This window comes from Chiloscyllium punctatum, chromosome 9 (assembly GCF_047496795.1).
Source record: "Chiloscyllium punctatum isolate Juve2018m chromosome 9, sChiPun1.3, whole genome shotgun sequence".
Lineage (NCBI taxonomy): Eukaryota > Metazoa > Chordata > Chondrichthyes > Orectolobiformes > Hemiscylliidae > Chiloscyllium > Chiloscyllium punctatum.
The window spans coordinates 114,269,404-114,284,762 of record NC_092747.1 but is presented as its reverse complement, the minus strand read 5'-3'; the positions used below and the strand labels follow the sequence as shown (position 1 = coordinate 114,284,762).

The following is a 15,359-nucleotide window of genomic DNA, read 5'->3' as shown; positions in this document are numbered from 1 at the left end:
AGCAACAGAAGTAGATCTTTCAGCCCCTTGACCTGCACTACTATTCAATAAGACCAAGGTTTATTTGTTTCTGTTTCAAATTCAACATCCCATCTAATCTCAATAACATACAATTCCCTTGCCTAACAAGAATCTGTCTCTCTCTGTCTGCCTTAAAAATATTCAACAAGCCCATCTCCACCACCTTCTGAGACAATGGCCTTAAAAGTCTGAAAGGAGAAACATTTCCTCACTTGCATTCTAAAAGGGTGACGCCAATGACCCACAAGAGGAAACATCTTTCCACATCTACATTGTCAAGGATCTTATATACTTCAGTCAAGTCACCTCTCACTCTTCTAAACACCAGTAGAAAAAAACATGTTCAGCTGAGCCTCATTAGCAAATCCCTTATTCCAGGTATCAATTTAGTAAATCTTCTCTGAATCACTTCCAATGCATTTCCAACCTTCCATAAGTTAGGAGACCAAAACTGCAAACAGTATTCTAGATGTGGTCTAACCAATATCCTCTGTAACTGAAGCATACCAACCTTACTTGTATGTTAAATCCCTCTTTTAATAAAAGATAACATGCCATTAGTCTTCTTGATTACCTACTATACTGGAATATTAACTTGTTGTGACTGGAAAATTTAAAGCATTCTGTGCCTTGGAATTCTGCAGTCATTCTCCATTTAAACTTACTCTGCTTTTTAATTCTTTCTGCCAAACTGAACAACTTCACACTTTCCTATATCATGCTCCATCTACCAGCTTTCTGCCCAATCACTCAATGTATTTATCTGTTTTCAACCTCCTTGTGTACAACATATTTTTCTCCACAACATATTTTCATTCTAGTTTTATGTATTACTTCATACCTCCACTTGTCTAAGTTATTGTCATAAATTATAAAAAGTTGAGACCCCAGCATAGACCTCTGTGGAGTCCACTCATCACATCCTGCCAATCAGACAGAGGTCTATTTGTCAGCCCTCTGTTTTCTGCCTGCCATCCAGTTTCTATCCATATTAATATGCTACAAAGTAAGACAATGAGCTGTATAAGGAAATATTATGTCAGATGACCAAATATTTGCACAAAGATTTGGATTTTAGGGAGTAAAAAGAGAATATTGAGGTTGGGAGGTGGAAATGTGTGGCAGGAATCTTCAGGAACTTGGGTCTCAGGCAACTTAAGACATTTCTGTTGATGCTGAAGCAATAATAATTGGAGATGTGGAAGATGTCAGTATGGGAAGGGTGCAGTGTTCTTGGACAAATGTGAGGCTGGACGATTTACATTGATTGGGACAGATGAGACAAAAGAGTTTTCTTAGTTCATTTCAGCTTTCATCCTGAATTTTATTTTTGCCTGAGAAGTGTCATTTTGTTTGCAGGAATTTCACAAAAGAAACTCAACAGTTCAAAATACAATTCATATTCACACAATGAGCTAATGGGAAAAGTATATAGTATTGGTGACCACAAAAGGTTATAGATATTGCTCTCCATTTGAGAGAGACAAATTAAGAATGTAAAAACTATAAGCAGGAGTAGGCAATTCAGCTCCTCAAGTTTGCTCTGCCATTTGATATAATCATGGCTGATAGTACCTCAGATCAACTCCACTTTCCTTCCCACTCTCCATAACCCTTCAACCCATTACTAACTAAACATTTGTCCACCCGCCTCCATAAATTTATTCAACGTCCTGGCATCTTCCACACTCTTTGGTAGTGAATTCCATAGATTCACGACCCTTTGACGCAAGCAATTTCTCCTACTCTCTGTTTTAAATCTGCTACCACTTATCCTAAAACTGTAACCTCTCATTCTCAATTGCCCCACAAAGGGAAACAGTCTTTCTACATCTACTTTGTCAATCCCTTTTACCATTTTATATACCTCAATTAGATAACTTCTCATTCTTCTAAGAGAGAACAGGCCTAAACAGCTCAGCCCTTCTTCGTAAAACAAACACCTCAACTCTGGAACCAATTTAGTGAACCTCCTCTGAAGTGTCTCTAATACAATTACATCCCTCTTCAAATTAGGGAACCAAAATTGTACATAGTACTTCTGGCACAGTTTCACTAATGCCCTGTACCATTGCAGCAATTCTTCACTGTTTTTATACTCCATTTCTTTACCAATAAATGCCAAAATTCCATTTGCCTTCCTTATTATCTGCTGTACCTGCATACTAATTTTCTGCGATTCATGTTAGAGAACATCTAGGTCCCTCTCTCCCAAAGCACTCTGAGGTTTTTCTCCAAATTGATAATAAGTTTCCTTTCTATTCTTCTAATTAAAATGGATATCTTCATACTTACCTATGTTAAACTTCATCTGCCAAATTTTGGCCCATTCACCTAAATCTATCCAAAGCCATTTGTAGATTTCTTTATTATGAATTACAACTTACTTTCCCACGTGTGTATTTAAGCGTCATCTGCAAATTTGACTTTCTAACCCTGTATCCAAGTCAGTAACATAGATCGTAAACAGTTGGAGCCTGACAGTCTAATCCTGTGGCATCCTACTTGTTACATCTTGGCAACCAGTTAAAAACCATTTTATCCTAACTCACTGCTTTCTGTTAATTAGCCAATCTTCTATCCAAGCAAATAAATTAGTTACATAAAGCCTAAAAGGTACCACTGACAGTCTAGGTGGCAGTTCCTGATGAGAGTTGGCCCAGGATTTGAACTCATGTCATTCTGTATCAATTCAGAGAAAATTAAAATTATGACAGAAAGAGGCCACTCAGCCCATTGTATCTGCACTGGCTTTTTAAGCATTTTAACTATCTAGTTATCTAAAGCAACCAACCCAGAGCCATCAGAACAGTATTAGCAACAGAATATGACAGGAAGAAAAATCTCATTCTTGACATCTAAGGTATCAACACAATGATGAGAGTCTATCTAGTAAGAAGTGAGAACCTTATTTCCATACATTTGCATCTTAAATGAGGCATATCTTGCCCAATTTCTGTGCAGTTATCAATTCTTCCAGTGCCTTTTAGTTCATTGCCGCTTCTTTTAGAATTTAAGACTCATAGCATCTCTGCTTTACCTTGTTTCTTGGGACAAACAGAATGCCAGCTAACTTTGATAGTTGCCAACAATGAACAGTGAAGGGGATGGACATTTGCTGTACAGCAGTTTGCTATTTCAATGTAATACCTACAGCATGTGCCAGCTGTTGACATGGCAGACATGTTGCATGTGTCACAATCAAATAGCATTTCTGAATGTCTAAGGTGAGTAGTCCTTAGTTGAAAGAAAGGGAATTGTGGTCCGTAGATGAGGTTATAATAAGGGCATTTTCTTATCTCAGCTATGATCAGGGCTGAAGATTTGAGGAGTAAACTTGAAGGGAGGGTTATTAAGTGTTGTTCATACTGTGTAGGGGAAAGTGTAAATCTTGTGTAGGGATTGGATGCACTACACTGGGACATAGACAGGATAATGATATTGAAGGAGGGCAATTTATAATAGTGGGATCTGATCTAGTTAGGAAGGTGTAGGATACAAGTGATCGCCACCCAGGCTTCAATGAGGGCACAGTTGCTAGACATCATGGGCTTGGAACTGTAGTTGGCCTGGAGCTGAGGAAGAAAGTAAACAATATTGATTGCCACTTAATTCTTTTATTTATTTTGACAATGTGGGGAGCCTCAAAGCCAATGGGGTGGCAGGGATATCTACACAAAAGGATATAGGAAAAGTGGGGTAGAATCTTGAATTGTAGGCAGGGCTCATTCTCAAGAGCAAGACCTAGTTAAGGTGCCATTCTTTCACCAAATCCCAACTGCGCTAACTAAAAGCATGAAAATGGCTGCTCCCCCATTCACAATGCATACTATGTTTTATGTTTGACTGCATCAAGTGGGCTAGACATGTTTGAAGCAGAGTTTGGATGTTAATGTAGTATTGGATATCACCCATCTCTAAGTGAGTCGTGAGTGTGGTGCTAGAAAAGCACAGTCGGTCAGGCAGCATCTGAGGACCAGGAGAATCGACGTCTCGGACATAAGCCCTTCATCAGGAAAGAGGCTTGTGGCTCGGTGCTAAGGGATAAATGGGAGGGGGGGTGGGGTTGAGGGGACGTAGCTGGGAAAGCGATAGGTAATGAAGGTGAGGGAGAAGGTGATAGGTCAGAGGGGGCAGTGATGGATGAGTCCAGAGGGAGGCTTGGGACTGGGATAATGTGAGGGGAGGGGAAATTGGGGATGCTGTTAAAATCCACATTTATCCTGTGTGGTTACAGGGTGGCAAGGTGGAATATTTGGCGTTCCTCCTCCAGGCGTCGGGTGGTAATGGTTTGGTGGTGGAGGAGGTCCAAGTGACCTCCCTTGAACGATACATACGTAGATCCATTCCAGAGAAGTGACCATGTAGTCACACACACAAATTGGCCATAGCTGTGGAACATGAGTGGAGGCAAGACCCTATTAGAATGTATTCACATTAACTTTGCAATTGGTGATCGCATCAAAGAGCTAGGTCTTGGCTGCACTCAAGAATATAAGGCTTGAAGGGCATCTAAAATTTGTTGCTATCCAGGATATTGCTCAGTGAAGAGTAATGTCTCAGCAAAATAATATCCAATGCCCTGTGTTTGACAAGGCTGTTTGACTCTGACACGGTTAACGTGTATCCCATCCTTAATGTTAAAACGACAGACAGACATAATGATTTAAAGTGTGTATATATTATATTTACAGATGTGTGAGTGTATTTATAATAATGTGTCATTTTTGTCCATCCCCAGTTGCCCTTGAACTGAGTGGCTTGCTCAGCTATTACAAAGGGCAGTAAAGAGTTGCTGTGAGTCTCGAGAGATAAGGACATCAGATTTCCTTCCCAGAATGCATTAGTGAACTAGGTGGGCTGCGGAGATGTGCAGTGATGTGCTCATCCTCCTCTAATCTCAAAGGAGAATCCACACAGGTGAAAGTCTCTGAGGCGGTGGATGCTGCAGGAGAAAACCTTGCTAATGGAATCTCTGAGTAAGCTGTGGCTCAGAAACAGAAGTAGAGTTGATAGCTGGAAGGTAACAGCTGCAGGGATCTCAGGTGCAGTGCAATAGAACAAGATGGATACATAGAGTCCACATGCATAATTAAAGAAGTGAGTTACGGAAGATTGCATAAGAAAAGTGCCATGATGGAAACAATCCCTAGAACTCCCTTGAAAGGGGTGACATTCAGCCCATTGTTCCAGAATCCATCTTTCCCAGAGATTTACTGCAGAAGGCTGTGGACATGGGGAGTTAAGTATATTGAAGGCTGAGACAGATCAGATTTTTAACCAGTCAGGAATCGAGGTTTATGGGAATGTTGAGGATTATCAAATCAGCAATGATCTCATTGAATGGCAAGCAGTCTTAAAGAGCTGAATAGCTCACTTGTGCTCCTACATATGAAGGTCCTATGGTCTAAAAAGCCTGAAGTTCACTTGGAGTTATTGATATGCACATCCTGAGTGTTTGGCATTAAGCTTTGTGTATCCAGACTGAGAATTTGAAATAGTTTGGTGTGTGAAATACCTGAATATTTGAGTTCTTCCTGTTGGAATCCCGTCCATCTGGACCTAAAACATCAGAGTGTTTTTGACATAAACTCTTTTAACCAAAACCATTGCAAATTGGGCTTTTTCTTGGGTATTTCCATACTGTACAATGTGAGATACCAGTGCAGCAATGGGTGAAATGAAAATGAAATAGACTTAGTCTGCACAGCAAGGTAAAAACAATGACTGCAGATGCTGAAAACCAAATACTGGATTAGTGGTGCTGGAAGAGCACAGCAGTTCAGGCAGCATCCAACGAGCAGCGAAATCAACGTTTCGGGCAAAAGCCCTTCATCAGGAATACATGAAGGGCTTTTGCCCGAAACGTCGATTTCGCTGCTCGTTGGATGCTGCCTGAACTGCTGTGCTCTTCCAGCACCACTAATCCAATATTTAGTCTGCACAGCAGCCTGAGTCCAAGGCAGAGCAGACTGGCTGTGTTACAAGTACATCTGGAAGAGTTGTGTTGATTTATTTCAAGTGTTTTCTGCCCAGCCCAATCATTTATTATTTATTAGAGCACTACTGGGGATGAAAGGGTCAGTTAACTCGGTTGATTAGCTAGTCAGTTTATGATGCAGAGTCATGCCAACAGTGTGGGTTAAATTCCCCACACTGGCTACCATTAGCATGACAAATTCTCCTTGTCAACCACTCCCCTCACCTGAGGTGTAGTGACCCTCAGAATAAATCACCACCAGTCATCTCTCTAATGAGGGGGCAGCCCTAGGATCCGGTAAAACTGTGGTGGTGATAATAATAACTGGATATGGTTGAGATGTGTACAGTGAAATTCAGAAAAAGTGCTTGAGACAAAACAAGGAATTACAAACTAGTTATCCTGACAACAGTTGTCAGAAAATGGTACAATATATCATTAAGGAAATCTTAACGGTGTACTTAGAAATCTTGTATAATCTGATAAAGTCAACATGGCTTTACAAAAGGGAGATCATGTTTGACAATTTTATTTGAGATTTCAAAGATGTAACCAATAGTGTTGATAAAAAGAGCCATGAGATGAACTTGATATACTTGAATATAAAAAGACATTAAAGTTAATGTATGAGGCAAAAGGTTTGATGTTGGGGTCAACATATTATCATGGATAGAGGACTGGCTAACTAACAGAAATCAAAGATTTGGGCAAAATAGATAATTTTCATTTGACAAACTGAAACTAGTAGAGTCCTATATGGATCAGTGTTGGGGTTTCAACTGTTTATGATCTCGATTCTTGACTGGGATTGAGCAACTGAATATATTTTGGTCAAATGTGCAGGTGAAGCAAAGGTATATAGGAAAGCAAGCTGTTGGGTCATAAAGAAACTGCAAAGGGATAAAATAAGTTAAACGAGTGTGTAAAATTTGGCAGATGGAGTATAAGGGAAATTGTGAGGCTGTCCACTTTGGTGGAACAAATGGAAGAGTAGTGTAGTATTTAAATGGGGAAAAATTGTAGAATTTTGCAGTACAAAGAGATCTGTGTGTCCTCAACATGAACCATAAAATCTTAGCATGCAGGTGGAACAAGTAATGAGGAAGGCACATGGAATGTTGGCTTTATTGCAAGGGGGATGGTGTATAAAAACAGGGTAGCCTTCCTACAATTGTTCAGTGCATTGATGAGCCCAAACCTAAACTGTGGCATATAATGATGGTTTCCTTATTTAAAAAAAAGGATGGACTTGAATTGGATGCAGTTTAAGGAATATTTATAAAACATACGAATCAGGAGCAGATATAGGCCAGTCAACCCATTGAGTCTGCTCTGCAGATAAATAAGATTGTGGCTGGTTGCTTTGTATTTTGAATTCCATATTCCTACCTTTTCTCGAGAACCTTCGCCAGGCTTCATTGGGTTGGTTCCTGGGATGGAGCGATTGTCCTAATTGGAACAATAGAGTCGTTTGGCCCTACAGTCATTGGAACTTAGAAGAATCAGAAGTGATCTTATTGTCACATGCAAGATTCTGAGGGAATTGTCAGAATAGATCTGAGAGGATGTTTCCCCTTGTGAGGAGTTCAAAAACTTTGGAAAATTCAAAAAAGGACGGAGATAAGAAGGAATTTCTTCTCAAAGAGGATTATTATTTTCTACCAGAAGTAAATAGAGGTTGGATCATTAAAACTATTCAAGGCTGAGTTTGACCTTCTCGAACTACAAGAGAGTCAAGGGTTATAGGTAGAAATCAAGAAATTAGAATTATGTCCACAATCAGATGAGCTATGACTTTATTGACTGGTAGAGCATGCTCAATGGGCCAAGTGATCCATATCTGCTCCTATTTCTAATGTTTCAATGTTCTTATTGTACAAATCTTTGGAAGTCTCTATCCCAAAAGGTTATGGATGCTCCATCATTGAATATATTTCAGAGAGAAGGAGAAAGATTTGTGGTCTCTCAGGTAACTAAGGGATTTGGAGAATGGTGGGAAACTGGAGTTAGACTGACGATCAACAAAGCAAAACTGAATAAAGGAGCAGGCTTTGGTGGAGTGGGGGAGGGTGTGTATGATATAATCCTGTTGCAATTCCTAATGTGCTTATGAGTTGTAGTTTTCAAATGAAAAACGTAAACAGTAGTCTTAGCAGGCTTCAGTAACCCGTTATATGGGAGGTTGGTGAGTGATGCACTTACAGGGTTGAAGCCTGATGTCTGTGTTACATTATCTCTTCCTCAGCTACAATATGTTTATATTCTGTTATCAGGCCATATGCAGCACTTCATATAAACCTGAGAAAATGGCAAAGCGGATTTGACTGTGCCCCTGGGAGATAGAAGGCTCAGGGACAGTAGCTGTAAAACATATCACGTGAATTATGGCATGTGTGTCTCTGCGTGCCTGTGTGTTTATATGTTTGTTGGGTGGAGGTGGTTAACCCGGGTTATACTGACAGATCCAAAACTTTAGGGCAACTACTCCCGAATTTTGATAGATTGACTATCACTTGTGCAGGAAAAGACCAGAAAAATGATCATCTGCTTCTCTGACCGCGACAGGCAAACGTTGACAGTGCCCAGGATGTAGGCAAAGCTGATCAACAATGGTGAGTGGATCAAGAGCTTTCATCTTCTGCCAAATGATTTAGAAAAGCAGCAAGCTTAACTTACACAGCCCTGCTGCCAGAGAGAATACATTGGCAAGAGCCGCGGTGCATCACATTCAATGTACTACAAGGGCTTAGCGCAGTTTGATTGTGAATATTGCGTTTAATACAGATGTATCTGGTCACACTGTCTATAACACAGTTGAATCTGGGAACACAGCCTACAATACAGCTGTAGCCAGGTACATAATGGTCATTATGGTTGTTCCTGGTGACCATTGAATAACAAGGTCAGACCCAGGATCACAGCAATTAGTTCAACTGTAGTACCCGGAGGTTATTGTATATTAAAGCTGATGCTGATGTCTGCACCCTTGTGTCACAGTGTGACCATAGCATTCAAGGGATCAAGATATATATTTCTCGAAAGTTACTAACGACAATGTGCTAACCATCCTTTGAAGGAAGACAGCCTCCAACCAAAGAGCAAATTCTGACAAAAAAAAACCTGTGGATGCTGGAAATTAGAAACAAAACAGAAATTGTTGGAGAAACACAGCGGGTCTGGCAGCATCTGTAGAGAGAAAGCAGATTTAACATTTCTAGTCCAGTGACCTGATGCTGCTAGACCTGCTGAATTTTTCCAGCAAATTCTGACATACCTTCCACCCCCTACTATAACTCTGAATGACACAATCCTGAAGGCTGTAGGTAAGGTCAACCATCTTGGAAGTACAAAATCCAGAAATGTCTGCATTGATGGCGAGGTGACAAATACAACTGTTGGGGATGCTTAGTGTTTGCCCAATTATGCAAAAGGCTGTGGAGAAAACATGGATCAAATTTCCAACAAGACTTTCTGTGTACAAAGCTTTGAAGTGCCTGCCCGCAAATATATAGCTGTGAGTCTTGGACTTGAGAGGGTGGTGCTTGAAAAGCACAGCAGGTCAGGCAGCATCTGAGGAGCAGGAAAATCAACAATTTGGGCAAAAGCCCTTCATCAGGAATGAGCATCTATGTGAGTCTTGGACTACCTTCTCCAACATATTAAGCAGCTGGATAGGTTCCATCTGAAATGCATTTGGAACATTATGGGCATGAAATAGAGGACCAACACTGAGGAATCTCAAAGAAAAGAAACATCTGGAATTGAAAAATTCATAATCAGATCCTAGCTTTGGTGCAGACAACATGCAGTGCTTATGGCTGATGATAAAGCCCCTAAGGCAATCATATATCCAAAGCTTAATCTCACTGCCTGTGAGATTAGGTTGAAGTTAAGGTTCAAGGACACCTTCCTTGAAGAATAACCTTAGGATTTATGGTGTGTTCACGGTGAATGTGGAGGACAGAGCTACTTGAGAAGTGATCTCAAGAAATATTATTGCTTCCCTCAAACAGCAAAGAAGCAAAGGGCAAAGGGCAAGTTAGAAAAACCAGACAGTCCCAACAGAATCAGATAATCACTTTACCCACAGAGTAGAAAGCTATGCAGTTTTGCAATCAAGCTGTACAGCTACATCACATGTGCATTCAATGATTCCATGGACACAAGAAACAGCCATCTTTGAATATGAAAGGAAACTGATGACAATGAATTGGCGCATGCATATAATACAGCTGTACCCATGGACAGAGTCTATAACACATTATGTCCTGGGATGCAGTGTATAATATAGATGTACATGAGTATGCAGTGTACAACTCAGCTGTATGTCAGCAATGCAGCATACAATGCAACCATAGGGCTCTTGTGACATGGTGGTAGTGTCCCCACCGCTGATGCCTGGGTTCGAATCCCACTTGCTTCAGTGGTGTGTCTTAACAAATTGATTGAAAATATCTACAATACACCGTGGTTGGAGCAAAGCATCAGAACACAATGACACTCTGGTTCACAGTGTATAACACAGCCATAGCTAGTGAGGCAGCATATTACATGGCAGCAGAGGGGCCTTTGGTGCAGTGTATTGTCTCTATCTCTGGGGAAGAAAGTCTGTGGTTCCAGTGGGTGCATTATAACATGTCTGAACAGGTTGATTCAAATATCCATCACATAACTGTACCCAGGGACTCAGCGTTTAACACAGCCATATCTAGAGATGCAGTGCATGACACGGGTGTATGTATCAATTTACTACATGACACAGCCCTGACCAGGGGCACAGTTATAACAAAGGCAGATGTGAGGACACTGTGTTAAATGGGGCTACAGCCAGAGACACAACATATAACACAGCTGCACCCAAGGATGCAGTGGAAGTCAATACCTGGAGATGCATTGTACAGCAACTGTATCCAGGGACACAATGTATAGGCAGCACATGTGCACAGATCATATAACAGCAATGTGGAGTAGAATACTGCAGCCTCTGGAGTCACAGCGTACAACACAACCTGGGGATTCAGCGCAGGACACAACTGTACCCAGGGACACAGTGTACAGGCAGCACATGTGCACAGAGCATATAACAGCAATATAGAGTAGAATACTGCAGCCACTGGAATCACAGCGTACAACACAGCCTGGGGATTCAGCGCAGAACACAACCGTATCCAGGGAGACAGTGTATAACACAGTTGAATCTGAGTTGCAGTGATTAACACAGACATATCTGAAAATTCAGTGTACAATACAGCAGTATCCAGGAATTTCTTTGTACTTCTAAAAATCTTTAACTCTTGTAAGGACTTCAGGAATAGTGAAGTTTGACTTTCAGCGTGGTATTCCAGTGAGGCATAACAAAATGCAATCATCAGTGAACATCCCCACTTCTGACCTTATAATGGAGAGTGGGTTATTAATTTGAAGATGGTTAGCTCTAGGACACTACCTTGAGGAACTATTGGCATGTCATCCTGCGACTGAGATGATTTGGTCTCCAACAAACAAAATAATCTTTCTTTGTGCTAGGTATAACTCCACCCATGTTTTGACCAAGGCTGTATGCACTAAAGTCTACAGCTAAGTGTCCCTAATGGAACCTAAACTGTGCATTGGCATGCAGGTTATTGAGTAAGTGGTGATTGATAGCACAGTTAATGACACCTTTCATCACTTTTACAGATGATGGAGAATACAGTTATAGAGATGTAATAAGACAAATTGCATTAGTTCTCTTTCTTGTAGACAGCACATTTGCTGATAATTTTACATTGTTAGGTGGATGCCACTGTTGTAGCTGCACTGTAACAGTTCATTTTCTGTTACAAATCAACATAAAGTTAATTAAAACTAGAAAGAAATCAACCTTTAACATTCCCTCATTCTTCAAATTCTCAGTGTTATATGTTCTGGGAAGCAGAATTGCTTTGAATTAAACTTGGTGTTACTTACCCGTGTGTAACACAGCTGGCTTTTGGGAACACAGTGCGCAAACCAGGGACCCACATTGTGTAACAAAATAGTTACATTCTGTAACAATAACAGCAAGAACAGCAATCAAAACTTTTAATTTATAAAACACCCCAGTACCTTTCATTCAAACATTATTGAACAAGTTTGTCATTGTTATTATGCCTTGTGACCAAATGTTTTGGTAAAGAGGTAGGTTTTAAGAAGAGCCTGAAATGAATAATGTGAGGTAGAGTGTTGAGAGGTTTCAAGAGAGACGGTGAAATTTAGATTCTTGGCAAATGAAAGTGGGAGCACCATTGGTAGAATGATTAAAATTAGGGATATTCAAGAGACAGGAACTGTGAATCTCAGAGGGCTATAGCCCCACAGATGAAATAGGTGGGTGTAAGGCCATGGCAGGACTTAAAGTGAGGGTGAGAATTATAGTAACAAATGCATTGCTTAAACAAGATCTAGTGTGACTCACTGAACACAAGGTGAAAGGAATAATGTAAGTTCAGAATTGGGCAGCAGAGTTTTGGATGGCTGCAACGTTATTGCTGGGAGAATATTGGGAACCAGGCAGCAGTGTGTTGGATTAGTCAAATTGAGGAAGGAGAAGCATAAATGATCGCTTTGACAGTAAAATAGCTGAGCCAGGGTTAGAGCTGGGCAATATTATGGAGGTTCAAATAGGTGGTCTTAGTGTTGAAGTGGATACCAGGTAATGCATTTGTTCTAGAATGAAATATGACACCAAAGTTGTGAACAGTTTGCTGCAGATCAGGAAACTGATAGGCCTACAAATGGCCTTGGTAGCTAGGGAATGGAATTTGTTGTGGGGACCAAATGCTGGTCATATTTTCATTATTTAACTGGAGGAAAGTTTTGCCTGTCCTAATTAGTTAACAAGCAGTCTGGCAACTTAGAGACAGTGAAGGAGACCAGGTAGTGTGATAATGCTGTTATGGTCAACATACAAGTGGACTCTAATATTGTGTTTTCATATGAAGGCATTAAGAAATAGCATGTATATGAGAAAACAGATCTCATATTTGGGGTATACATAGCTAAGAGTGTAGGAGTGAGAAGAGAATCCAGTGCAGGTTTAGCTACAATTAGATAGTTAAGAATGGAGCTCAGCAAATGCCATCCCATAAAGTTGAACAGTAGTGGAGAGATATAGTAGAGTCAGCCATGTTAAAGGCCAGATATGGGTTAAGAAGGGTGAGGAGGGACAGTTTACCTTTGCTATAGTCACATGGGATGTCATTCATGATTTTGATACAAAGAATTTTCAGCAGAAATCTGATTGGTGGGATTCAAACAAATAGTATAACACAGTTAATGGCAATAATTATGCCTTGTAATAAAGTTTATTACAATATTGCTGTTACCAACAAGCTGCTTGATTCAAATTTGGGTGAGAGACACTTCAAAGGTGTATAAATTAGTCAAGATTGACACCTGTTTTACACTCTACTTCATCCTCAAAGAAAGTAGTCAAACTTTGTTCAATTGAGCACCTTTTTTGTTGAAATTTGCATGAGTTCACTTTATTCCTCTTGCCAATAAAATGGGTAACACCTTTACAGTCAAAAGGCAGGAGTTTTTTTATTTTGTTTGCTGACACCTCCTCTTAAATGATTGTTCAACACTGGAGTGTTTAAACTTCTTCAAGCATTCCTCACATGTCATATTTAGGTTAAGTTATGTTTCCATTTTCTTTTCCATGTAAGGATGGCTTTCTTGAGGTTTGCTGACTGAAAGGAACACAATCCTTCTGTTATGTTTGGACAAATCGAGGTGGGTCTGAAGTGGACTCACAGCAGTGGCAGAGCCAAGTTTGGGCTGGTGCATCAGTGGCATCCGCATTGGGTGAGGTCCATCAAGGACTCATAGTGACAAGGGTGTTGGTGAAGGTGAGTTGGCGCTGAAGAGTGGCAACTTTCATTCCAACAGCAGGGGCATGGTGAAGGGGTCTTGTGCCTGACCACCAGGCCCATGGCCCATGGCGGAGCACTTAACAAGAAGGACTATAAAGTTGAACACTTTTTATTTACTTCACTTTTCTTCATATTCTATGTTTTGACTTATTTTTCTTTACATTAAGATGGCACTATACAACATTTTCAGTGTATTTTGTAACAAAATGCATGTGACAATAATTAAATCAAATCAAATCTAAAATTTTCTCTAAAGTTTTAGCAGAGCTTTGTTGACTTGTACTTCACTATTCTGGCTTTATATCCAACCAGTCTGTTTAATTTTGCGCACAACATTGAAAGCAACATGTTTAATATTGCCTCATGCCCTCAGGTTAATCCAACCACATTCATTGTGCAATTGTGAGCTGTACTTTTAAGAGCAATCTTCAACACTCCAGCAACTGTACTTTTCTGACTAACAGTTGTATAAATGCAGAATACTCATGAGAAAAGGAAATCCCATCACTTTCATGAGAAGAATAAAATGCTAGTCAGGTTGCGTGAATATTTTTGGACAAGACAGTTAAACTGTCAGAAAGATCCAATAATAAATACTGAAATAGCTACCAGTCAGATTGCTGCGAAGGGTTATCTTGCTAATCTGTTTTAAACTTATGCATAATTTATGATGAATTGCAAATCACATGAAATTCAGATTGCATTACAGTAAATAGAACTTTTACATAGCTGTCTTAATCAAGACATTTGCCAATATTTACTGATGGAAACTTGCATGTTAAACAACAACTAATCAGTAGCACATTTCTGGTGCAAGTATAATGTTGTAAAGACATTAACTGGCCTGAACTAAATAATCTCTTATGGGAACAAATATCTGTAAAGCCTCCCCTGGTGGCTGAGCTCATTAAGATCTCCTTGTAGATCGAGCTAGATACTCATTTGATCAGGAAGTTTCAGAGGCATCTGATTAAGGCTCCATTTGCACAGCAGGCTTCCAGCTCTTAAAACCCCAGCTGACAGTCTGCTTGAATAGACGTGATTTAGGGTTTGAACCACTGGACTTGTTAATGTCAGAGTTATTGAGGGCAGTGCGTTTCTCAAGCGAATGTATTATTTTTACCTACGTTCAGATAAATTTGTATTTTAGAGCACAGAACCAAATAGTTTGATACTTTCATATAAGGCTTGAATAATAATCTACATTTTCACTGGCTCAGCACAGAGTTTTAAAACATTTTCGCCATTTTCATGTGTTTGCTAAAGGCAAGTATTTAATAATCAGCCTTCTATATCATTCTCCATACATTAGTTTAAATACGTTAAAAGTTCATAACAGCTTCAAAAAGAATACGCAACGTTAAAAATAAACCTGCATCAGTTCAATCCCACACTCATAGTGAGGTTAGATATTTAGTCAGAAGTACAATCAGTTAGTTATACATTTATTTATAAGTGAGGTT

The 15,359-nt window shown here is 39.9% G+C and overlaps 1 protein-coding gene across 4 annotated transcripts in view; it reads right to left on the bottom strand.

Moving 5' to 3' along the window:
- LOC140481627 (uncharacterized) overlaps positions 1 to 15,359 on the bottom strand; it is a 295,437-nt gene that overhangs the window by 99,918 nt on the left and 180,160 nt on the right. For all 4 annotated transcript variants that reach the window (XM_072578117.1, XM_072578118.1, XM_072578119.1 and 1 more), the window contains one exon: positions 11,951 to 12,028. Coding sequence is in view for 1 of the 4 variants with exons in the window: in XM_072578120.1 (XP_072434221.1) it covers positions 11,951 to 12,028 (78 nt within the window). In the remaining 3 variants the exon portion in view is untranslated. The remainder of the gene's footprint in view (positions 1 to 11,950; positions 12,029 to 15,359) is intronic.